Here is a 25701-nt window from a genome sequence, read left to right as displayed (position 1 = left end):
GCACACGGTTTGGCTGAACCGGGTTTCTTGTCTTCCTGGTCTGGGAAGATTGGGAAAGCTCTGCTCCAACGCAGATTTGCATTCAGGCTTTAGCTTTTACTCCCTCCCCCCCCTTTTCCTCTGTTGCACAATTCCTAGAAGCCTGGCAGGCAACTTCAATGACGTGGGGGAAACGGTGCCCATTTCAAGCTGCGCATAAACAGATGTTGTTGCAAAAGCAGAGCCTGAAGCTTTGGGTCCAGAGGTCCTGCGAGCTCAGCACTTGCAACACGGCAGGCCTGGAACTCCTGTCTGTGGTGTCCTTGGCTGCCAAGGGTCAGTGCGACACCCCATCGGGTGCAGCTGGGAGCAGGAAGCCTCTTTTGCAGGCTCTGGAGGGGGAGTCTCAGCTCAGGCTTCTCTCCATCTGTTCATGGGGAGACTCTTGCACCGCTGAATTAATGAGCGAAGGAATCTTCGCAGAGTACAAATTCCTTCTGCGTTTATGCCATCAACTTGGGCTGGATAAACAATTAACCGGCTGAAGACATGGTCTCTGCCAAAATCTTCAATAAAAATATAGATGAAAAATCGGATTTGGAAAATTGTGGTGTGATAAAAGATCTGAGAGATTTTAAAGGAAGATAAAACACATGATATGGTTGTTTTAGCCAAATATCAGGGCATCACAGTTTTATAGTTATAGTCTTAATCGGGACTTTTAATAGTTTTTGTTTACTGTCCTGATTCCTGACTGATTAATTGCAACTTGTTTGTGAGACAGTAGGAAATATATGTGATAAATAGTCCATGGTCTTCTTGACTCCTTGTTGATGAGGGCAGAGCAGACTGGTTGAGTTCATCTCTTGCCACGGTGGTCCCTTCAAAGAGATGGGTATATGGACCTTACCTGAATGTGACGACATAATTTACAGTCGGCCAGCCAATCACAAAAGATGTGTCTGGGCTAATTTTCTTTTCTGACACTTCACTAAGGCAGGATCCGGTCCATACTTCACTCAGGTGGACTTTTTTCTTCAGTTTCAAGCTAGAAGAGGACCTGCATGACAAGCCAGAGAGATTTCTCTTCAGTGTATTCGCAGAACTCAGAGATCACAGCTGGTGAACCTGACCTGTCTCCTCCTGCACACAACCAAGAATTCTTCTACAGACACACTCGCTCACCTAAAGTGACATGCTCATTAAGCAGCTCACACTCAAGTCCCGTGCCATGATTTCTTTTCTGAAATAAATCCTAATTAAGGCAATTGATTTGCCTTAATTCATGGTTACAAATCAGAAAGCAGGGCTCACACCAAGGCTTAACTTGGTGGGTTTGCTTTGGTATTCATATGTTGTATGAACCCAATGTTTGATAATAGCAAAGAGAATTAGCCGGTGAATCCAACAGACGCTCACACTTACTTGGATTTGGCCACAATTAGCATGTTGCTGAAGAGGAACAAATGCCTCTCTTGGGTTTGCAAGCCCAGAGAAAGCTGGACCCGCTCGTCCAAGATGAAGAGGGAATTTGGGTTGCTGAAAGTTCCAGCTGGTAATCCATTATCTCCATGTGAGGATGACAAAATAATTTCCCTGCTGGAAAAGAGAGCAGGACAGGAATTGGGATGATATTAATACTTTTGCACTGTGCTTACTTACTGTCACCATTCAGGAAAGCACATTTTAATCATTTTGCTTTAAGCAATCCCTGAAGTGAATGAGTTTATACTACAGTCCACTTTTATGTTCAGCAAGTTTCATTATTTTCAAGGAAATGTTAAGATCTTTCCCTTGACCACAATTGCCTGATGAAGCCCTGTTGATCTTTTTATTCTTCCTCCAAACCTGCCCTTCGCTATTCTTACATTCATTTGCCCATTTCTCCTCTTGTTGTAGGGGGAGTTATTGGGAGGGGGCTCTAGGGTAGGAAGCGACATCATATGTGTCATGATGTCCATAACAATCTCATGGCTTCTTCTGGATAGATAATTAGAGATGCCGTGTTGACCACTATTTATTTATTTACTTATTTCTACTTCTAATTCAGACTGCTATGGCTACCCAACTCACAGCGACACGTGTGTGTGTGTGTGCGTGTGTGTGTGTGTGTGCGTGCAGATTAAAACCGAAAACCAACGTCTCCTTCTGGAATACAGGTTGCAATCTTTATAATGCCAGCAGTTACATATTTTCACAGGGCAAAGAGCTTCAGTATATATAACAATTTGGAGAGAGATTTTAAAATTAAAATATATATTTCTTAAAAAAATTAAACTAAAATATTATGTTCAAATTATTGGACATTTAATACAGCTGTTACTTCATTTGTCCTCAGTCTCTAGAAAAATGCATTGCTTTCATTTAGCATTTTGCTACCAGGTAATGGCACGTGAGACACCCATAATTTTCTTTTCCTCTTTCCCTCTTTCTGTCCCCCAATCCTTTCCACAAATCAGAGCTATTTCCACGGAATCTTTAGATTAGCCCAATTTGCCTCGTTGGTTGGGAAGTATGGAGGTTGAAGCATCATATTGTACGTACATGGCATGAAATAAAGCTGCCTGAATCTGCTTGGTCCTTCCTGGCCCCTTCTTGTCTCTCTTTTTCCTCTCGGTCAAATCTCCATCAAGTTCCACAGCTAAGATCTGCCTCTGTTTGACTCCATGAAGCCGATGTGCGTGGCCAGAACAGGGGAGAGGAGGCCAAAGGACAGTGCCAGAAGGGCAGGCCATCATCACCACCGCAGTTATCTACTTCAGTACGGAAGTTTGGAGGCAAATATTGCAGTTCTGCTTTTGCCAGGATGGGCGCCCAGTTACACCGAATATCAACCCTGAGAAGCAGCGGTGAAATGTAAAATTTGTTACTACCGGTTCTGTGGGCGTGGCTTGGTTACCATATGACTGAGTGGGCATGGCCAACTTTTTTTCTTTTACTTTTAAAACCATTTTTTCTACAACCTCTTCCTGAAGAAGTTGTAAAAAAATGCTTTTAAAAGCCTCTGATGATACCAGCTGAGTTGCCTGATCAGCAGAGGCTTTTTTTCCTTTTAAAAACATTTTTTCTATAACCTCTTCGGCCGAAGAGGTTGAAGAAAAAGTGCTTTTAAAAGCCTCTGATGATCCCAGCTGAGTCGCGCGATCATCAGAGGCTTTTTTTTTTTTAAAGCATTTTTTCGGCCAAAGAGATTGTAGAAAAAATGCTTTTAAAAATAAAAAAAAAAGCCTCTGATGATTGTGCGGCTCAGCTCGGCAATGGGGGGGAGGGGCGCGGCAGGGATTTTTGTTACTGGTTCTCTGAACCATCAGCCTCCATCGCTAGCAGATCGGGTGATCCAGTCCGAACCGGGAGCATTTCACCCCTAGCAGAGAGAGAAAGGCAGATAAGTGGTCAGGATTGTGCTGTAATGCCCCACAACAAGAGAGAGAATTGGTGGGATCCTCACTGGGCCTGTTTCTTGGCTTGGCCTGCCCTGAAGGTGTGAGGGGAAGCCTAAAGCGACCAAGCATGGGGCTCCACCACTTGCCTTTTGCTTCCTGGAGCCTTCGAAGGGCCTCCAAATAACGCCAAGGATTTGGGTCTCCTGCTTGAGAAATTAGGGGCAAGCCTGAAAGCAAAACATCTTTTTTTTTTCACAATTGGCAATCCAAGAATTTCTTGAAGTTGCCTGAAACCTGTGCAAACTGTTTCCCCAAACCAGGGATGCCAAGCGTAGAACGAAAAGCGCTCCTAAAAGATTGTTTGCTTCTAAATGAACATCAGCTGAGCCTTTAACTTGGCTTAAAGCATTATTTATTTCAGTAAAATACTGTCAGGAAAGATTATTTATGAGGGCATTTTTGGAAACAGCTACGATAAGTGTATGTTCTTTATTTATCCATCATCTTTTTGTGGCTAGAAGGGAAATCTCTGGATGATGTTTCTGCGTCGAAACAGAAAATGAATTGGTAGAGTTGAAATGCAAAAGGCAGCAGTGCCTGAGGGATCTTTGTGCCAAGTTCAAAGAAACCAAGAAGGCCTCCAGGGATCCAAGATTAAACTAGCAAAGAAATGTCACAAATAAGTGTGAACCAGTGGTGAAATGTAAAATTTGTTACTACCACGCTCTGTGGGCGTGGCTTGGTGTGTGTGTGTGTGTGTGTGTGTGTGTGTGTGTGTGTGTGTGTGTGTGTAATGTGACTGGGTGGGCGTGGCCAACTTTTTTTTTTTTTTTACTTTTAGAACCATTTTTTCTACAACCTCTTCGGCCAAAGAGGTTGTTAAAAAATGCTTTTAAAAGGCTCTGCCGATCAGGCAACTCAGCTGGGATCGTCAGAGGCTTTTAAAAGCATTTTTTCTACAAAACATTTCTTCTAGAAAAAATGCTTTTAAAAGCCTCTGACGATCCCAGCTGAGCTGTGCGATCATCAGAGGCTTTTTTTTTTAGTTTTAAAAGCATTTTTTTGGCTGAAGAGGTTGTAGAAAAAATGCTTTTAAAAATAAAAAAAAAGCCTCTATGATTGTGCAACTCAGCTGGACATGGGGGGGGGGGTGCACAGATTTTTGCTACCGATTCTCCGAACCATCTGCCTTCATCGCTAGCGGATCGGGCGATCCGGTCTGAACCGGGAGCATTTCACCCCTGATGTGAACCAACAATCGGGCACATAGAGGGAAGATTTCAGCTTTTCTCCTTGCCAAATGATTTTTATTGCTTGATGATTCTACTGAGTCAGCCCTGCCTGATACTTTAATCATTCGAACTGCATAATTAACATTAAGGTGGAGTCCTGTGAAAATTTTTTTGCTATTAGTGTTATTGTAATCTTCACTTTGGATTGGTTCTAAATTCCCCATAATGGCTCACTGCTGTGGTAACATCTGAAATAGACTACACATTCTGGCAGTGAAAGCTGGCTGCTGTCTTGAGAGGTTTGTAAGATTGCAGGAATGCAAAATATGCATCCCAAGTAGTAATTGTGGAGACCAAAATGCTTTTGCGTTGCCTTCCACAGTCCTTCATGCGCAACTACAGGATTTGTCTTCACTTCTACAGACCTCGAAGTGTGAAAAAGTTCCCCGGATATACCGTATATTTCAAGCTGTAATTGGGCTGGAAAAAATAACCGTTGCCTTAAGCTCTATTACTGGGAATCAGAACAAGGCAAACCTTCCTGTCAATGGGAAAGAATTGTAGAATCATAGGATTGGAAGGGATCTTGGAGGTCTTCTAGGACCTCCTGGACAAATGGTTTCCAATCTTTCCTTGAGAACCTCCAGTGATGGAGCACCCACAACTTCAGGAGGCAAACTGTTTCACTGATTATTTGCTTCCACCATTAAGAAATTTCTCCTTAGTTCTAGGTTGGATTTCTCTTTAATGAGCTTCTACCCATTATTTCTTGTCCTGCCCTCTGGTGTTTTGGAGAATCGGTTGACCCCCCTCTTCTCTGTGATAGCCTTTCAAATATGGGAAGATGGCTATCATGTCACCACTCCTTCTTCTCTTCATTAGGTTGGGCACACCTAGTTCCCTTAGCCATTCATCATACAGTTTAAGCTGCCAGTCCCCTAATCATGTTTGTTGCTCTTCTCTGCACTTTTTCTACATGGTGAATTGGATGCAATATTCCAAGGGTGGCCTCACTAGTGGAGTAAAAAGCGGTTACTTGAACAACAAGTCTGTCAAGATCCTTTTGAATGTGGAGTCTGTCTTCCAAAGTGTTAGCAAATCACCCCAGCCTGGTGTCATCTGCAAATTCTATCATCTCATCTAGATCATTGATGAAGACGTGGAAGAGCCCTTGGGATCAGGGGTGGGTTCTATTACCTTTACTACCGGTTTGCAATGGGGGCCGCACGCTCTTCTATGCATGCGCAGAAGCGTTTTGATGACATTGGGATCAGTGGGTGGAGCCTCCCTCCGGTATTACTACCGGTTCTATAGAACCGGTCCGAACCAGGGGCAACCCACCACTGCTTGGGATGCCCCACTGCTCGCATCCCTCGCATGTGGTTCCCTTGAGGAAGGACCTGCTGAGTGTGGTTGGTCGGCCAGTTGCGGATCCATCTGGCTGTGATGCTATCTTATCAACAGATTTCTATCTTATCAAGAAATACACTGTAGTCTATTTTGTCACATGCCTTACTGAGGTCTAAGTATATAATATCAACAGTGTCTCCTCAATCCACTAGTTTAGTCACTTTGTGAAAGGAGGCAATACGTCTTGTATGGCATGATCTGTTTTTAACAAACCGATGCTGGCTTCTATTAATTGCCTTGTTCGTTTCTGATGCTCACAAACGTGCTTGGAACTCCCTGTTTTAAAGCCCTACCATGGAAATACTAGGAGCTGAGCTGGAAATGCAGCCTCCCAGCCGGCAGCGTAGGACCAGAGTGGCCCTGCATGCTTTCAAAGCAGCATAGAAACGACCTGTCCCATACGTGAACTGGTATGTGTGTGTATAGACAACTGAGATCAAAGTTGCTCTAACTTCACTACAGAATTCCCCCCTCCCCTTCCCCCTCTGGCAACCCGGGGAAAATTCCAGCCAACACACCCACACCACAATTGGCAAACCTGGTGATTTCATAAGGGGGGGGCAATTTATTTAATTTAGCCAATGATGGCATATTGTTGAAGCCGCTGGCTCCTCTTCAAGCAGGTCCAGCCAGAGAGCCGTAGACATCACTGTCCATTATTTGTTTATGGTGCTGTCCCAACCAAGGACTTCTGCCAAATTTCTAGTCCACAGAATTGGGTGGTTATATTTTCATTCAGCAAAATTATAACTTTGTTCCATATTTCGTATATCCTTGTGGACTCCAGAAAAAACATTTTCACTTAAGCTGCCTGGAAAAAGGTTTTCCTAACAGTTGTTTTAAGGACTCAACTAAGACCTAAAGGAATGCAACTTTTAAGGATAATTTCCCATGCCTGCAACATCTTTATTTTAGGATAAAAGCTAGCCAATAGAAAGAGAGGGCAACAGTTGGGTGACGTATGCTATCCTTGGTTTTTACATTGATCTTAGTTCTGCTGTTATTGGTGAGAGGAGAAGTTAAACAATAACGGTTCCATTCTGCATTTCTTGTCATATCTTAAAAAGAAATCTTTAAAGGAGGATATTATCACACATGAAATGTTGGGTGAATCTTGTTTCCACCACTTTTGAATGCACATGTCAAAATGGCTAAAGGCATGTTTGAAAAATAGCCAGACCTTGACGTTCCACCACATTTTACCCACCATGGAAACATCTAAAGAATTTCAGAGGAAGAAGCACGCCCCAAACAGTGGGGGTACGCCTCTTCCTTCAGAGCTGTTCTAGTGACCTTTGTAGGATTGTACAGTAATAAATATGGTGCGGACTGTAATTTCTGGGGCTACTTCAGATGTCAACAGAAACAGCGAGGAGAGGAAGTGGAAGTGGTTCATGCTCCTAGGAGTCATTTGAATAGAATCAATGCACCTTCTGAGCCAGACAGGAAATGCCTGTGACTCTCTTAGACCTGGGGCTCCGCAAGAGGAAGGGCAGCTTGTTTCTACTTCCTCTCTCTGGGTGGATTCTATGGACGGCACCTTCCCATTGGCTCTATTCTGTCAAAATGAGTCCTCTTTTCAACATGACTTGAAAGTTGACCTGGATTTTACTAGGAATTCGAGAGGTTGGTGGAGGAAAGGTCCCTGTCGCCCATTCAATGGACTTCTACGAATCCAGATGCTTGCTGGCTACTATCCACCATTGCAAAGGAACAAGGGAACTCAAGGCAGTTCAATCTGCTGGCGGAATCAATTGAATTAATTCTTCTCAGGCCCCACAACCAACTTATTTGTTTTTTTATTTCTTAATGAGAACTGGAAATAATAGGAAAACCTGACCTATACTTTGTTCAGTAGCTCCTTTTTAAAATATACCCTTTTCTAAAATTTTGCCACTTTTCTTGGAAATTGAAAGTACCAAAGTTTAGTCCTCTCCTGCTGGCAACAAGCTGTTTTCTAAACTGATCTCATTTGGCCAAATACCTGCCCTTGTTTTAATGAAATGCCCTGAATCTCTTTGATGTAAAATGTAAGATCCATAAGAATGAAGGTTCCAAGTACATAGAGACATCCATAAAATATCAGCCACCTTCAGTGTTATTGATTGAAGGAGGGGAGGGGAGTTAGTCTGCGGTGGTCCAAAATCAGGAGTCAATTGCACTTTTTCCAACTAACAAATTGTATTATGAGGCAAACGTTTTGTGAGCTGCAGCCCACTCCATCACGGTGTTATGAAGCACATAAATTTTCCATGAGCATTAAGAGTTTTAAGAAATACTTTACTAAAAGGCAGGCACTTTTGTGGGTTAATACCAGGGGTCTGAAAAGAAGGAGAAGGAGGTGTGAGTGATTCCTTCATCGATCTACTGTCTGTCTATTCAGTTGCTATAACTGCCCATCTCAATCCAATTGACTTTAACCTCTCTAGATAGATAGAGGTTTTTTCCCCATTTGGGGAATTTTCAGTGTGTTGAGAGGAGACTCTTTTTCTTGACAATCTCATAAAAATGCTCTGCTACTGCTTTTCTCTGGAGTTGGCTTTTTTTTCCCTAGTAAAGGATTTCCTGGTGGTGCCCATTTAATTCTTAACATGATCTGAATTTGCTGATCCTTTTTTGGATTTTGTCCAGACGCAAAACTTCTTGAAAGAACTTTGAATGATTCCGCAGGTAAGAAGGGTATGGATGCACAGGTGAGGACCCATCTCTGGCTCAGAGCTACAGCAGGAAGGAATGATTGCCCTTCAATGATTCTCCCAGCCCTCAATTTCCATCCCATTTAAAATATAGATGATGTGCCACTGGTTTGGAGGGAAATTTTTATTTATTTATTTAGCAGATTTATATAGCTGCCCATCTCACAAAAATCACTCCAGGCAACACTAAAATGAAATATGAAAAAGAAAATAGAAAAGCAGAGAAACCCAAGATTGCACGAGGGAACCATCACTTAATATCCCACTGCCACCATGGATCACAAGGCCCTGTTTATAATCCCATCATTTTCTAGGTCCACTATTGAAAGCCCAGGATTATATAGGATGGCCCCAAATATTCTTTGGGGAGCCCCTGACTTCTATTCCCCCAAAGTGGCAGCAGACTTTTCTGCCCTTTTCATTAGGACACTCACAGACTATACAAGTCCCTTGGATGGGCTGGCTGAAATAGCCTTGAAAGAGTTCACAGACAAAACACACCCTTCCAAACTCCTCTTCCCCCCCCCCCCAATTGCAATCAATAAATCTTTAGTATGGTCACAGACCATCCCAATTGCAACATTAAGGTAAGAGCCCCAGCCCTACCTATGACAGACCTCTACCCACCATTTCCCTTGTCACCCCCCAGCAGGTCTGCCGCCCCCCCCCATCCCTAGGTTGTGGGACAATAAAGCCATGTTCTAGGAAAGGGTTTGCATCCACGTCTCTTACCTGGACCGATGTTTAGATTTGCCAAGTGCTTTGCTGAGGGCAGCTGAAGTTGAGCGTCTCCTTTGAACGACGGGTTTCATTTTCTGTAGGAGAAAAGGACAGGGTGGGTGAGTCAGCGGTCATGGTGCAGGATGAGCTACATCGATGTTTCCCAACCGTGGCAACTTTAAGATATGTGGACTTAAACTCCCAGAATTCCCCAGCCAGCATGTGGAGCTGCACTAAAAGGAAAAGAATAGGACAGAGAGTAATTCCAAGAACAAGGGGATGGCCCAATTCACCAATTTAATGCTTAGAATGCTGCGTTGTTAGAGAGAAGATGCAACTTCAGGATCTCCTTGAGGTGCTAGCTGTCTATGTGCAGTGACTGTCAGGGAAGGTGTTTAAGCCAAAGAACCATCACTTGCATTCCCACAATGGATAATAGGTAGAAAGGCTACACAAAAACAGGTGAAGAAAGAGTGGGTAGTATGCAATGAAAGTCTGAGGGAAGGAACTGGGTCAGACTGCATGAGGGCTGGCTTGGTGGGAACCAGATCTCACTGTTCTTGGGTAGGGTCCTTGAGAGGGTCCAAGGAGCAAGTCTGTGAAGAAGACCAAATAGGTCTTCTTGGAACAACAAAGCACAAACTGGCATCTCTCTTCCCCATCCTGGTGCCCTCTGGCTGAACTTCAGCTCCCCTGTCTGTAGGTGGCTCAGCTCATGTCCCGATGCCCAACCCAGAAAGAGGGCATCCTGGTTTGACTTACAAAACCAGAGGCTGAAAGAAATTTCTGCAGAAAACCCACATCCTCACCTAAAGTGAAAATGCCACCCATGGGGAATCAGAAAACATAGATAATCATGGGCAGAAGCATTTGGAAAGGACCCAGACAGAAAAATAGTAACATAATTAAAAGGGACTTTGGAGGTCTTCTAGTCCAACCCCTGCTCAAGCAGGAAACTCTGTACCATTTCAGACAAATGTATGTCCAATCTCTTCTTAAAATCCTCCAGTGTTGGAGTACCTACAATTTTTGAAAGCAGTGTTGGAGTACCTACAATTTTTGAAAACCACATGTTAATTGTTCTCACTGTCAGTAAATTTCTCCTTGGTTCTCAGTTTCTTCTCTCCTTGATTAACTTCCATCCATTGCTTCTTGTCCTGCACACTGTTGGCTCATATTTAAGTGATTGTCCCCTACGACTCCAAGATCCCTCTCACAGTTACTGCTATTGAGCCAAGTTTTACCAAATCTATTCCTATACATTTGGTTTTCTTGGCTAAATGTAAAACCTTACTTTTCCCTACATTGAATTTCATTTTGTTAGATCTGTGTTCAAAGTGTTCAAAGACTTAAAGACTTGATTCATCTGAATCTTGAGCTTATGTTCTGGGGTGTTGGCAATTCCTGCCAGCTTGGTGTCGTCTGCAAATTTGATGAATTCTCCTTTATGCCCTCATCTAAATCATTGATGAGGAAGTTGAAGAGCACTGGGCCCAAAACAGAACCTTGGGGTTCACTGCTGCTTACTTCCCTCCATGTAGATGTGGTTCCATTAAGGACGACACGTTGAGTGCAGCTGGCCAGAGACAGGGGATGAAGGCTCACTTTGGGAAAATGGGGTGGGGAGTTGGGAACACCATTGCCATGACGAGCCAGGCCAGAATCCAGCAGGGCTCCAGGCTGGGCCAAGGAGAGCTACAACTTGAATTTAGGCTGTGGCACTCAGAACCTGTGATCATTTTGTCTGGTGCTAGCAAGACCTTGGGTGTGAGGAAGATCCGATGGAACGAAGAGAATCTTTGGCTCCCGGATAAGGGATTCCATGTAACCCTCTGGGTGAGCAGCTGCACGTAGGAGGCTGTGTGGCTCATGGCTCCCCACCATTAATTAAGGGCCCTTCATTCAGCTTGGTGTAAAAATATCCATTCTCTTCTGCTATTCCCATGTCGCTTCTGCACTCATTTCAGTGGGTGCAGAAAGGAAAGAAGAAAGGAAAAGAGCAAATAGCTGGGCCAATGGTTTGCAGGTCTGGACAGGGGTGTGTATGTGGGGGGGGGGGAAGCCTGGACGGCAACTGACCGCACTTCTTTTTCTTTCTTACTTGACATTTCCACTTGCAGAGTAATTTTGGGTTGGCATCAGTGATGCTTCCCCCTAATTTACAAGTTCTCAGCTTTCCTTAATTGCTTTCTGGAAAGCTGATTCCTCAACTACCACATTCAGTGATTTAATTAGTAGACCACACTGAAAAACTGCGTGTTTACATTCCCAGACAGAAGGATACACATTTTGTTAAGTTACATCTTTTATTTCTGCATGGAGGGCACTTTAAAAAATCCTCTCATTTTCTCTATTTTCAAATTGTGCTATGGTAATAAAACACATACAACAAGCTGGGAAAAAAACCCAAATTTTCTATCCAGTTGTGCAATTTAGCAGTTTATTTTACCTGCCTTGATATGTGAGCTGACTAAGCCAAGGGCAATTCCATTCTCTGTCCCAAATATTCCTGTTTCAGCACAGAAAAGCCCGATGTCTCGCATGGCCCTTCTCACTTCAAGGCTGCAGGCATTTCTGTGTAGGGAAGTTGCAAAGAACTGACAGTCTTTGGTCCCAAAGCCCCTTTCCTGGCCAAACCTTTCCAGCCAATGAGCATTCAGCTACAACTTCATCCTGTCCCCAATTTCACATAAAAAGGCCAGAACCTTCTCCCCTCCCTGAAAACCCAGGAAAAAAACGTTTAAATGTGACTAATTCATGGCACAAATCCTGACATGACACTTTAGCATTTAATGTCTTTCTTCATCTCAAATCATCTACATTACGTGGAGGGGGAGCAGGAACTGAGGAGGGGGGCAGAGTACCAAGGCATCCTTTCAAGGAGCCAAGCAGATCCCTCCAGGCAACCCCCAGAATGCCATTCCCTGTGGCAAACCAAAGTGCCCGCCTGGCTAATACGCCTCAACAAGAATTCCTCTTGCAATTGTAGCCACAGGAAGGTGGAGGGCAATGCTTCGAGCAGGGCACAGTGAGTGCATCAGCTGATCAGCATGGGACTCCAGTGGCATAGATATAAACGGTGCTCAAAAATGCCTCGTGTGCCTCAGCATAAGAAGGATTTTATAGGAAAGAAACGGCAGATAAAGAGAAATAGTTAACTTATTGAGAGTTGTTAGAATAGGAACATGGAGAATGAAAGATAAAATCAAGAGAGCAACTAGCTGCAAAGGAATTTAAAAGACAGAATTTAGTTTTCAATGGTTTTCATATGCACAATTAAGAGAAAGATTTAAGATAGATAATAGGATCCTTCGAATTAAGCAACAGACGAAGAATTTCATGTTCAACTATATACAAATGATGAACATGTAATTGGTAAAATGTGTAACCTTTTGAAACAAAACAAATGTCTGACTGGAGGATAAAATGGGCTAAGAACTTTGGACACAATTCAAATGGAACAGAAGGAAAATATGTAGTTAAAAGCACTGAAATTTACATTATGTTAAGAATTTTTATAAAATGATGTATTATTGGTATATGACTTCAAAAAAATTGTCTAAAATATATAAAGGTATTCCAGGTTTAATATGGCTGCAAGAAGCGTCATTTTATCATGCCTGGTAGACTTGTGAACAAACTAGAATTTTTCATACAAAGAATTTTAAAGTTCAACATCCAACTGAAACCAGAACTTTTCTTGCTGGGATTAATGGACAGAAGAGCCTGGACAATTATTTTCATAAATAGCTATTACTGCAAGACCATTATATGCCCAAAAATAGAACAGCGCTGAACTAGTCACAATGGAGGAAAGGTTGGTGAAAAAGATAGACCTATTTTAACAGGAAATTGTGTAAAATCAAGGTTGATTCAGGCTTCCATCCTTCCGAGGTGGGTAAAATGAGGATCCAGATTGTTGAGGGAAATATGCTGACTCTGTAAACCGCTTAGAGAGGGCTGTAAAGCTCTGTGAAGCGGTATATAAGTCTAAGTGCTATTGCTATTATTGCTGCGAGACTATTATATGCACAAAAAAATGGAAAGATGCCGAAATGCCCACAATGGAGGAAGGGTTGGGGAAGATGACAGCAGTAGCGGAGATGGCAACATTATCTGGTTTGATTAGCAAAAGCTCAACAATTGTTTCTAACTTCCTATAACTTTCCAGTTATTGGAAATCCTTTATGGACTTTTTGCTGAAAAAAGAGAAAAATGATATATGAATTTGAAGATTAGAAAGGTAACATATGGAAAAAATGAGAGAGAAGGCAAAATATAAATATATCTACCACCACTATTAAGAAGATTGCGAGTCACTTCTTTTTAAACTTTCTTTTTCTTTTCTATTTCTGTTTTATTTTCTTTTTTCACTATTTACTATTTTTCTTTATTCTTTATTTATCATATTTGTATATCTATGGTTGTTTTGTTGTTAAAAATTTCAACAATAAAAATTATTTTTTTTAAAAAAATGGGACTCAGTCTCCCCTGTGCACAGATTGAAATGCACAATTACAACTGCCCTACAATCGGAATTATTAGACTTACTAATCAAATAGGTGACTATGCCTACTTAAAACTAATCAAGGAGAGAAGCAACCTGGAACTAAAGAGAAATTTCTTGACAGCGAGAACAACTAACCAGCGGAATGCGTTCCCTCCAGAAGCAGTGGGTCCTCCTACACTGGAGGTGCTAAGAAGAGACTGGACAGGCACTTGTCTGGGTTGGCAGAGGGTCTCCTGCTTGAGCAGGGGGCTGCCTGGAATCTGAATCCCAAGCTCTGTTCCAACTCTGTTATTCTGTTAAAAGTGACCTCACTTAAAATCCTGTTATTCTCTGTATTGGGAACATCATTTTTAAATAGCAGGTTATATGTCAATGTTTGCAGCTGTGCTGTTTTAAAATCTGTAAGCAGTGAGGGCCAAAAGAAACAAAAGAAACAATCATGAAAAGCATTTTAAGGTGGTGCATCACTCAGTGAAGAGCAATGAAGAAGAAAATCATCCCATAGAACCTCGCAAGAGAAAAACGCTGGTCAGCACGGAGGGTGGATGGCCAACTAGCATTTCCTCAGAGCAGAAGAGCCAGGATGGTGCCCCCATGGAAGCAGCTATTGTGAAAAAGCCTTCCGGGAATGAAGAAGTAGGACCGGTCCATATTTTGAATGTGACATTGATTGGACAGGAGAGGTGCATAAAATGTTAGATCTGGTATAGCTTTCACTACCCTGAGCTGAGTTGACCTTGAGTTGACATCTTTGATTCAATAATGTCAAACTTTTCCGTTCATCTGATAGCTTCAGCAGCTGTTGGCCTGTACTGCAGAAAGTCTTCGCAGTGACTTTGCCCGAGTACGATCACTTACAAGCCCAAGTAGATGCTTCTTAGTTTCATTCTAGGCATGGCCTGGAGCCTTTGTTGGAGATCCAACTTCTGCTCCCCAATGAGGGTTTGTTCTCCTGTGCAGACCTTCTTGCCACTGGGGCACTTCCCTTAGCAGCTCCTCTGACCTCTTACTATTTAGGAAAACACTGCATGGCTTGAGCAAGGAATAGCTCACAGTTGGGAACAGAGGAGCAAGGGGACTGAAGCAGTGTCCAAGGAAGATCTGACATATTTATTTCTGGAAGAAGGGAGGATGTGTTTTATTTCCTAACTTTTAGAGTTGAGCCTGGCCTCTAGATGGATCAGGCATGGATGATGAGGCCAGAAACTGACCTGCTGGGCACCTTACCCAAGCAACTCCCACTGTAAGCATGGGTATATATGAGGTCCCTGTACAGAAGCTAATGTGCATGAACCCCAGTATATGCAGACTTTCTATCTCTAACTTTTCTATATTTAAAAAGTCATGCTGGGATGAGTGGGACAAGTCATCACAAACTGAAGCTCCACTGCAGTGATTCCAGTCAGCATGGCTTGGTTTGGATCCAAACCGCTGACCCTCTGAAACTGGAAGGCTGTTAGGTCTGCCATTGCATCACTTCAGCCCTGTTTTGCTTCAATGGCATCTTGCCATAAAAGTGGGGGGAGGAGCAAGGGGATCAGGGGGGGGGGGAAATGACAGGATGAGAAGAACCAGAGGTGCCAGCCTGGAACAGAGCTTGAGAGATCCAAGGACACAAGCCTGGGAATGGAATGCGGAACATCTGTCCAAAGAGGCACCAAAATGTGGAACTGTTACCAAAACATCTAATTTGAACTTTACTGGACATCACAAAGATGACCAAGGGTGGGGGGCTTGGGAGAAAGGAAATTTATCGGGGCTAAGCGAGGACTATCTTCAGATCTGGCTTTGCTATGCTGTAAGCATTTGGCTTCAGTAAAAGGATACCTTCCACTGCAAACGGAGTCGTGGGTCTTTCTTTCCTGAATGCCCAAGTTGGGAGAGGTCTGACAAAGGCTGGGTGTGGAGAAGGGGCAATATGCATGTTCCCCTCCCCCACCACCATAAAGGAGCTGTAGCCTTTATGTGAACCACCAGAGAAGCAACTCTTGGGAAGCTTCATGCACAATCTGCTGCCCTGCATTGGTTTGCGGGAAGTTTACTTTGCTCATTAGCTGGAAATGGATCCCACAAATGCTGAGTGAGAACAGCAATTGTAAGAACTCATTTGCCAGGCAAAACTAGGCCCCCAAGAAAACTCAGGAGGTCCTTTTCTCACCATGCTCTCAAAAGCCTGGAAGAAACTCCCTGGGAGCTGCCTTTGATCCCTATTCTTCCACCCTTTATTTATTTATTTATTTATTTATTTATTTATTTATTTATTTATTTATTTATTTATTTATTTTTCATATTTGTATACCGCCCTACTCCCGAAGGACTCAGGGCGGTGAACAGCCATAATAAATACAAATACATATAGAAGTTAAAAACTATTTAGAACCATCCGTAACGTACAACTCCTGCCAACCCATTAAATTACAATAGTTTTATAGTTTTGTGCCTCAGCTCTGTTCTGATTCTAATATTCTAACCTCAGCTATCATCTAGCCCAACCACCTGCTCAGTACATGATCCGCTGGAATATTTTGAATAGATAGCTACCCAACCGTTTTTGAAGATCTTTAATTGATGCCATCCCTGGTAGGTAGACCAGACCAAGAAATCAACTCCATACGAAGGCTAAACTACTTCTGTTGAGATTGGATAGAAGGACATAATTTTGCAATTATGATTGTGCTGTAGCTCCTCTCCATTCTTACACACTTGTGAATTAGGGAGGTATCTCTATGTGCTGCTTACAAACACAATCTGCCTTTTGTGGACTTAAGATAAGTTAAGACCGTCTTCCTTAGTCGCTAGAGCAGACCACATCAGGAGGCAGACTCTCCCGCTGGTCGGCAGCTCTTACCTGCATGAAGTGTCTTCTAATATGCAATTCAAAGCTATTTCCCAGCAGTTTCAACTCCTTGGTTCTAATCCTGTCTTTGGGGCAATAGAGAACAAGATGACAACCTGGACAACTGGTTCCACCCTGGCAGACGACTTCCAGTGGTGAATGTGTGCCCTTTTGTTTCCTCGCTACACCAACTCTTAATAGCTACGACCAGTAAATCTCAAGTTGTCTGTCTTCATAGAATAATTCCAGATCTTTCAAGAGAACCTCCCGTTTATTACCAAGAAACGTTGCAGATCACAAGGAGAGATCAGAAGGAAGGCTTCTGCATTTAGTTTTAGATCTTAATTTGAGGGTTTGGGAAACAGCTTAATCCATTGCACACTAATTCAGAAGCTGCCCCAGCTTGACTGGTGGGACACACCTGAAGTCTCCTGCCTCCCCCTGAAGATCCATGCAATTTTTTTTTTGCTTTAATTTATATGCCGCCCTTCTCCGAAGACTCAGGGCGGCTTACGATGCGTTAAGCAATAGCCTTCATACTTTTGTATATTTATACAAAGTCAGTTTATTGCCCCCACAATCTGGGTCCTCATTTCACCTACCTTTGAAAGGACGGAAGGCTGAGTCAACCTTGAGCCTGGTGAGATTTGAACTTGCAGTAATTGCAAGCAGCAGATGTTAATAACAGTGCTTTAGTCCACTGTACTGGAATGCAATTAGAATGCAATTTTAGCAAATATTGTGTGTCTCATGTGTTTTTAAGAAATTAGATAAGATATGCAATCACAATGCTCAGGATGGCAAGATGAAGCCTGCTAAATATTTGATAAAGTGATCCAACATGTTTTTGTACGCAAATAAGTCCAAGATTTTAAAATTTAATTATTCTTGAGGACTTTAAAAACTGTTTAAATGAGCAAAATACATAGAAAATGCAAAAGTGTAACAGAAATTCCATTGGCTAGCAGGGGTCTGCAACCTTAAACACTCAAAGAGCCATTTGGACCCGTTTCCCACAGAAAACAGCAAGTGGCTGTCCAGTCTCTTCTTAAAAGCCTCCAATGTTGGAGCATTCACAACTTCTGGAGGCAAGTTGTTCCACTGATTAATTGTTCTAACTGTCAGGAAATTTCTCCTTAGTTCTAAGTTGCTTCTCTCCTTGATTAGTTTCCACCCATGGCTTCTTGTCCTGCCCTCAGGTGCTTTGGAGAATAGCTTGACTCCCTCTTCTTTGGGGCAGCCCCTGAGATATCGGAAGACTGCTATCATGTCTCCCCTAGTCCTTCTCTTCGTTAAACTAGACCAGAGGACAGCAACCTGAGGCTCTGGAGCCGCATGTGGCTCTTTCATCCCTCTGGTGTGGCTCCCTGTCGCCGATCGGCTCCACAATTGATAGGGCTTTCAGTTAGGACAGGTAGAGGAAAAAGGATGTCATGCTAGGAGGAGATTCTATGGTGGGGGAACTGGACTCCCAGTCGGCTTCAGAATTGAAGGAGAGGTTTCCGGTTAAGATCTTTGTGGCTCTTTGAGTGTTTAAGGTTGCCAAACCCTGAATAGACATACCCAGTTCCTGCAACGGTTCTTCCTATGTTTTAGCCTCCAGTCCTCTAATCATCTTTGTTGCTCTTCTCTGCACTCTTTCTAGAGTCTCAACATCTTTTTTACATTGGGGCAACCAAAACTGGATGCAGTGGATGCAGTATTCCAAGTGTGGCCTTACCAAGGCATTATAAAGTGGTATTAACACTTTACGTGATCTTGATTCTATCCCTGTTTATGCAGCCTAGAACCGTGTTGGCTTTTTTGGCAACTGCTGCACACTGCTGGCTCGTATTTCCAAATGTTTGAAAGTTTTAGAACCCAATGCTCATTGCGGGAGCAATTCCTGCTTGTTTTCCAGTCCTGAGCATTTTTCTTTAGAAGTTTTAGAAGAGAAGAGAGCTGGTTAGAGCAAGCACCAAAGGCCCATAAGCTGAAACAGGCAGATCAAACATTCCTGCAATGTGCCAAGACTTCAGTTATCAGCATGCTTTATTTTCAGCACTACTTCAGTGGTAAGACTGAGCTGTAAATGACATCTCATGGGTACAATTAGATAGGAAAGTCCTAGACAGGCTCATGTTCCATCTTTGCCTATTTGGGACTTGTTTTTTGAGCTTCTCGTTGGCAGGGGAGGATCTGCCGAGGTAAACACTATAAATTAACACCCTGAATTCTAGTGCAGAACATTGCTTAGAAATATTTGCTATCCACCTAGACAATGTTTGCCTGTGAACAATGTCCTGGGCTTTTGGGCCAGCAAGAGGAAGAAATCCTGCAGGCCGGATAAGGAGTCTCCATTGATTGGGTCCCCTCGTTTCATAATCGCCATGGCTGAATCAGGAGTGGAACCACTGCTCTGCAGGATGTTCTCTCGATTCACATTCCCAGATCTTCTCACGGGCGTGGGATGGGGGTAGGGGGTTGCAGGTCCTCTTGCTGTGTCCTGTTGCCTTGGTGACAGATCCACGTTTACTCAAACACACTCAGAAAGTGCTTGAAAACTTGCAACACTGCACTGTGTTTGTGCATTAGTCATCCCAAAGCTGCCAGTTTCAGCGTTGTGTTTCTTGGCATAGCGAAACCTGAGAGTCCGAGAGCCGCGTTTCAAACCCATGTATGGCCTGACACTATCAGCTTGGCTCAGCAAAGGGGCCAGGATTCCTGCTTGGCCACGAGCTTGGCAGAGGCTCCAGTGTTATTATCCAGACCATTAACTGAAGACAAAGCGCAAAACACCCCAACTCACCTGCTCCTCTCTGCACCAGGGACGGTTTCTGTCTGGCACGATGGAGTAAAACAGATGTCAAGTGCAGATCTGCTTTTTGTTACTTTTCCCATGAGCTTGCCCAGAATTAGGATTCAGTGATTCTAACTGAGATTAGGATCATGTTTTGTATGTACCAAAGCCTCCTGCAGTCACGGGGCTCCGGGGACACTCATTAATACCCTGGGAGCAAGATCGGGGGGAGGGGGTAGTAAGTGGTCCAAAATTTCATCCCTGTGGCAAGGACCCCATTCGTACCCCCAAGGGAGGACTCTGGGCTTGTGGAGAATCACCAAAGCTGGAGGATGCCTGGACTGGTATGGCAAGATGGCAACCATGGTCAATCATGCCACCACTCTGGATGCTGGCAGTGAGGTGGCCATTCAGAAGGAGCAGCCCTGGGAGAAACATTGTGGCATTCCGTGGCATGCTTTGGATGAAGAAGCTGATGTGACAGTAAGTGTGCTAGACTTTAAGATGCCACAAGATTATTTCTTTTTGCTGCCAGAAATGAAGACACCTGTGTTTGAGATCCTATGGTTTCTCTACATCTTGTCTGCCGGCAGTGTTCACACGCAATAATGTAAAAGATATCCAAAAGGTGATTCCCTGTGGGAACCCCTCTCCAGAGTTAATTTCAGATGATGAGACAGATCAGAATTCGGGATATTGATTTCAGTTTACCAGATCATTGCTGTTCCTGGACCATGAAAAGGAAAAAGAAGAAGACAGATGATGCAGGTGCCACAAGGGTTAATCCTGGCTCAGTGCTCTTGAAAATATGGAAGAGCACCCAGTCAAGGCTTGGTTCTTGCATGCAGATCAAGACTTTTCCTTTTTTCCCCAAAGGGTCATCCACATCTTTGATTCATTTGAAGGATCCTTTGCAGGATCTCTAGCAGGGTGATCTACTTTGTGCTTGAAGGATTGATTTGACATCTGGCCCACTCCATCTGGCACACAGCAAGTTGTGCTCCGGATGTTTTTCTTCTAGTCTAGTCTATTCGATTAGATGAAATAATTTATTTGCATTTGAAATTTCCATCAAAGCAGAGAAGAATGTTGGTGAAATTTTTGGAGGTGGAATGGAGTATTCTTGAACTTGATCCGCCAGTTGCGTCCCTATCTAGATTGGGACTCCCTACACACAGTCACTCATGCCCTCGTTACTTCTCGTCTGGACTACTGCAACGCTCTCTACATGGGGCTCCCCTTGAGATGCACTCGGAGGCTCCAACTGGCGCAGAGTGCGGCCGCACGGGTGGTGATGGGAGCGACATGGAGTTCCCATGTAACACCTCTCCTGCGCGAGCTGCACTGGCTCCCGGTGGTCTTCCGAGTGCGCTTCAAGGTTCTGGTTATCACCTTTAAAGCGCTCCATGGCTTAGGACCTGGTTATTTACGGGACCGCCTGCTACCACCAATAGCCTCCCACCGGCCAGTACACTCCCATAGAGAGGGGCTCCTCCGGGTGCCGTCGGCCAAACAATGTCGGCTGTCGGCCCCTAGGGGGAGAGCCTTCTCTGTGGGGGCACCTACGATTTGGAACGATCTCTCTGTGTGTGTGTGTGTGTGTGTGTGTGTGTGTGTGTGTGTGCGCTCACGCGAGCGGGAGGGAGGGAGGGAGAGAGAGAGAGAGAAAGGAAGGAAGGAAGGAAGGAAGGAAGGAAGGAAGGAAGGAAGGAAGAGAAAGAGAGAGAATATGTCTCTAGCTTTCTACATTTCTATCGAATTCCAAGAGAATATATCCCTAACCCTACGGTCCTTTATCAGATTGGGAAGTGAGAGAAACCAAAGATATTTCAACATGATCTGAGAATGTGTGACCCAATGCAGCTCTACCTCCTCCATCCCCATAACTAAGGGAATCTCAAAATCACCAGCCAAAGACACTGGAAGAGGATCTCCTTCAAATTTGCTTTATTCATCAGTGATGCTTTGTATATTGATGGAGCTCAGTTGGCCTCTCTTCCCCACCACAGGCAAGGGTCAAGGCTGTTTAAAAGCCCCCATACAGCCTCCAATAGTTGCTTTCGGGCTTTGCTTTAGGTTTTTTTTTTTCAGCATCCCCTTAATTTATCAAACATGGATTGGATACATAAAATAGATACAAATAGTGGAAACATTAGGACAGGGACGGTAGGCACACTGGTGCTCTTATGCACGCCCCTTACAGACCTCTTAGGAATTGGGGTGAGGTTGACAGTAGGCAGTCTTAGGTTAAAATTTGGGGGGTTTGGGGATGAAACCACAGAGTCAGGACGTGCATTCCAGGCATTGACCACCCTGTTGCTGAAGTCATATTTTCTGCAATCGAGTTTGGAGCGGTTCACTTTGAGTTTGTATCTATTGTGTGCCCGTGTATTGTTGTGGTTGAAGCTGAAGTAATCATTGACAGGTAGACATTGTAGCAGATGATTTTATGAGCTATGCTTAGGTCATTTATTTATTTATTGGTTTGATTTATATGCTGCCCTTTTCCAGAGACTCAGGGCGGTTTACAATGCGTTAAGCAATAGCCTTCATACTTTTGTATATACCTGCTTAGTAGGGCTTTCGGGGGCCCCCCAAGCGGTGTTCTTTTTTTATACAAAGTCAGCTTATTGCCCCCACAATCTGGGTCCTCATTTTACCTACCTCGAAAGGATGGAGGGCTGAGTCAACCTTGAGCCTGGTGAGATTTGAACTTGCAGTAATTGCAGGCAGCTGGTGCTACTTAATAGCACTTTAGTTTGCTACGCTACTTTAGTCTGCTACGTCATACCGAAGGCGGCGTAGTTCTAAATTTTCTAGGCCCAGAATTTCAAGTCTGGTGACATAAGGTATTTTGTTGCGAGCAGAGGAGTGGAGGACTCTTCTTGTGAAATATTTCTGGACGCGCTCAATTGTATTAATGTCTGATATGCAGTGCGGGTTCCAGACAGATGAGCTGTATTCAAGAATTGGTCTAGCAAATGCTTTGTATGCTCTGGTTAGTAGTGTAATATTACCAGAGAAGAAGCTACGCAAGATTAGGTTTACAACTCTTAATGCCTTTTTGGCGATGTTGTTACAGTGGGCTCTGGCACTTAGATCATTAGATATGAGTACTCCAAGGTCCTTGGCAGAGTGAGGGTCATCTACAAGGTCGTGTCAACTAAGCTTGTATTTTGTGTTCTGGTTCTTTTTGCCAATGTGAAGGGTAGCAGCATTGTCTGTGGTGTTAAATATTTTTACATTATCGGCTTGTGCCGATAACGTGCTTGTGCATTAGAAGTCAGTGAAATAAACAGGAATTATTTTAAAAAGTCTTACACAAAAACCAACACTTGGCAGTTTTGGAAATTATCTTGGGGAGGCCATACTGGGCAGCAATATGTAAACATTTTTCTTAATTGTCCTATGGATTATTTAAAAAGAACATTTTGGGAATTATCTGTTTCCTCTGTTTTTGTTGTTTCGGAAACAGAAAAACATTTAAAAACCATAGGAAAATTATATTCCTAATTATGTTTTCCCTTACTGTCTATCTCCAGGCTGGTTTCTTGCAAGAGGATGCTATTAGAAATCCCACCACCACAAAAACCGGGCCCTTCCAGGGTCTCCTCAGATTCCTTTCTCTGGTCTAAGTGACCCTTTTGAAAACGGCATCTTTATTATTATATTTCCCATGGAGCATTCAGGCCTTGGCTTCTCCTTGGACTATTAGATATGTTAAATGAACTTAACAGAAGCAGATAGAAGGGAGAACTGAGGTTGTGGTAGAAATCCAGTTTCAAATGGGAAAAAAAAGGAGTCGAAATGTTTATCAGAGCTACTCTCTACACCTTCCTAACGTTATTCCTGCAGATTCAGGGTCTACCTTTCAGATCGACAAACGCCATCGTGCACAATCAATGCAGCCTCCGAGTCCAACTGGGCAATCTTCATGCCTGCATTTGTTGGGGCTGCCTTTGCTTCAGCCTTCCACGTGGGCACTTGCCACCTGTGTTAAAGTGGAAAGTGAGGGGGGCAAGGGTGGGGGGTGCTCCTCGTAGGACAGGGCTGACCACTGTTCTCAGGTCTTGGGGTAGTTCCCGTTTGTTGCCACACTTCGTTATTGCTGGCATGTGTTTTGTTTTTTTTTAATTTGATTTATATGCCGCCCTTCTCCGGAGACTCAGGGCAGCTTACAATGTGCTCAGCAATAACCTTCATCCTTTTGTATATTTATACAAAGTCAGCTTATTGCCCCCACAAACTGGGTCCTCATTTAACCTACCTTTGAAAGGATGGAAGGCTGAGTCAACCTTGAGCCTTGGCGAGATTCGAACCTGCAGTAATTGCAGGCAGCTGGTCTTAATAACCAGCTTAATAACAGGGTGCCTTAAACCACTGTACTACCAAGGCTCTTTTGTTCAAGAAGAGAAACACCTAACGACCAACGAAGCAGGCGCAGGCTACACTCTAGGCTGGCAAACCTTTGTGATTTGAATTCAGCGGATATTTTTATTTTTACTTTTCTGATGAGACAACAATTCCAAATATTTCTGAAAATATACAGGATCTGAAAGTACTAAATGATGTCTGAAGGACATTCTGTGTTGGAAAAAGTTTTCTTGTTTCCTTCCAAGCAAAGGCGGGTTTTCAGGTTATTTTAAATGTTCTCAAAAAAGAGGACCAGGAACTTGTCTGCCAACAACTGAGCCATTTGGTATTTGATTTAATACGTTTCTGTTTTCCTGTTTCCAAGGTTTGGCTATGTTAGTCAACAGCAATGAAAACTAATAGACAAAAAAGAATCTTAATTACCGTATTTTCGGTGTATAAGACGCACCTTGATTTTGGGGGAGGAAAACAAGGAAAAAAGTATTTTACCTCTGCCTACCAGCATTTAAGGTGGTGCTGCCCTCCTCTTCCTCCTGCAAGCGAGAGGTGCAGGGACTACTCGTTTTCCCCCAAAGAGACCCCTAGCATGCTCTGGGGGAGGGAAAGAGCACAGCCTGAGGAACAACCCTCCCTCTTCGGGACAGTGGGGGGGGGGGGAATCTGCCCAGCAGCTTTGGGGAACAAGGTGGGTGCCACGATTTGCGGCTGGTCACCCCAGTGGCCGCGCTGACTTCACTCCCCAGCAATGTGAGGAGCTGCCGCCGCCGCTGCCTAACCCTCTCTGCGCCCAAGAGCCAAGCCGAGCTGAATGGGAGCCCCTAAAGGGAAACGTTCCTCCTTTCCAGCCATCGCTGCCCGGATTCCAAAATGCAAACCTCAAGAGTCGCGCTTCAGGTGGCGGCCAGTTCCCCTGCAATGTGCAGCGGGGAACTGGGAAGTGCTTTGGATTCGGGGAGGAGATTGTAGCGCTGACGCCTAAAAGTGTTTTTCTGCACATTGCAGAGCCGCGCGCCCCCATCCTCCTTCTCAGCACACACTTCTCTTTCCTCCTGGCCAGATCTGCCGCCTGAAACACGGTACACTTTTTTTTGTCTCTGCACACACCCCATGTTTGGAATCGGGAAGGGGATCGCGGGTCTGCCGCCCGAACTGCACATTGCAGGGGAACTGGCCGCCACCTGAACTTATTCCTTTGCTTAGGATACCAACATTATCCTTAGAATTTCTGGAAGGAGAAAAGCTGATCCTCAGATACGGACCTTAAGAGGTGGGTTTCATGATAGCTGAAGAAAAAGGAAGCCAGGGTCCAGGGAACTTCTCCCAAGGAGGCTAACAAGGAGAGGAAAGTTTCAGTCAACCACAGGCTGCTCAGCGCCTCACAGCAAGTGCTGAGACCTTCCTTCTCTCCTGCAAGAGAGGGGCTGAGAGCATGGGTTGCCCAGGGAGGGAGGGAACCTCTGAATTGACGAAGGACCTTTCCAGCAGCCAAACTTTCCCCTGGGTGGGAGATGTTTCCTTGCAACAGAGTAGCCAGGGTCACTAACAATGTTCACCTCTGGCTCCAAATGGCAACCGTTGGGCTTCTGGTGCAAAACGAAATGGAGTCCTTAACCCTGGTGCTGCCTTTCTATCCAGAATAAAATACCGATTCCAGATCATGTAAGATCATGGCATTCTCGTTTAATAAAATGATGCAAAAGAGACAGCAACAGATTTCCAAACCACCCAAAAAGTACAAAACAAAAATGTCTGACAAACTTTTTCCAGAACCAGCAGATATGC

General features: G+C 44.0%; 1 protein-coding gene across 2 annotated transcripts in view; it reads right to left on the bottom strand.

The window, feature by feature from the left end:
* LOC139322907 (rho GTPase-activating protein 20-like) overlaps positions 1-25701 on the bottom strand; it is a 64067-nt gene that overhangs the window by 21232 nt on the left and 17134 nt on the right. For both annotated transcript variants that reach the window (XM_070952163.1, XM_070952164.1), the window contains exons 2-4: positions 9433-9515; positions 1405-1578; positions 890-1039 (exon numbers count right to left, since the gene is read on the bottom strand). In XM_070952163.1, coding sequence (XP_070808264.1) covers positions 890-1039; positions 1405-1578; positions 9433-9512 — 404 coding nt within the window. In that variant the 5' untranslated portion in view covers positions 9513-9515. The remainder of the gene's footprint in view (positions 1-889; positions 1040-1404; positions 1579-9432; positions 9516-25701) is intronic.

Source organism: Pituophis catenifer, unplaced genomic scaffold, assembly GCF_029215685.1.
Source record: "Pituophis catenifer annectens isolate HBS135680 unplaced genomic scaffold, rPitCat1.0.hap2 SCAF_11, whole genome shotgun sequence".
In the NCBI taxonomy this organism is placed as follows: domain Eukaryota; kingdom Metazoa; phylum Chordata; class Lepidosauria; order Squamata; family Colubridae; genus Pituophis; species Pituophis catenifer.
The sequence above is the reverse complement of the archived record's forward strand: the minus strand, read 5'-3'. Positions and strand labels throughout refer to the sequence as shown.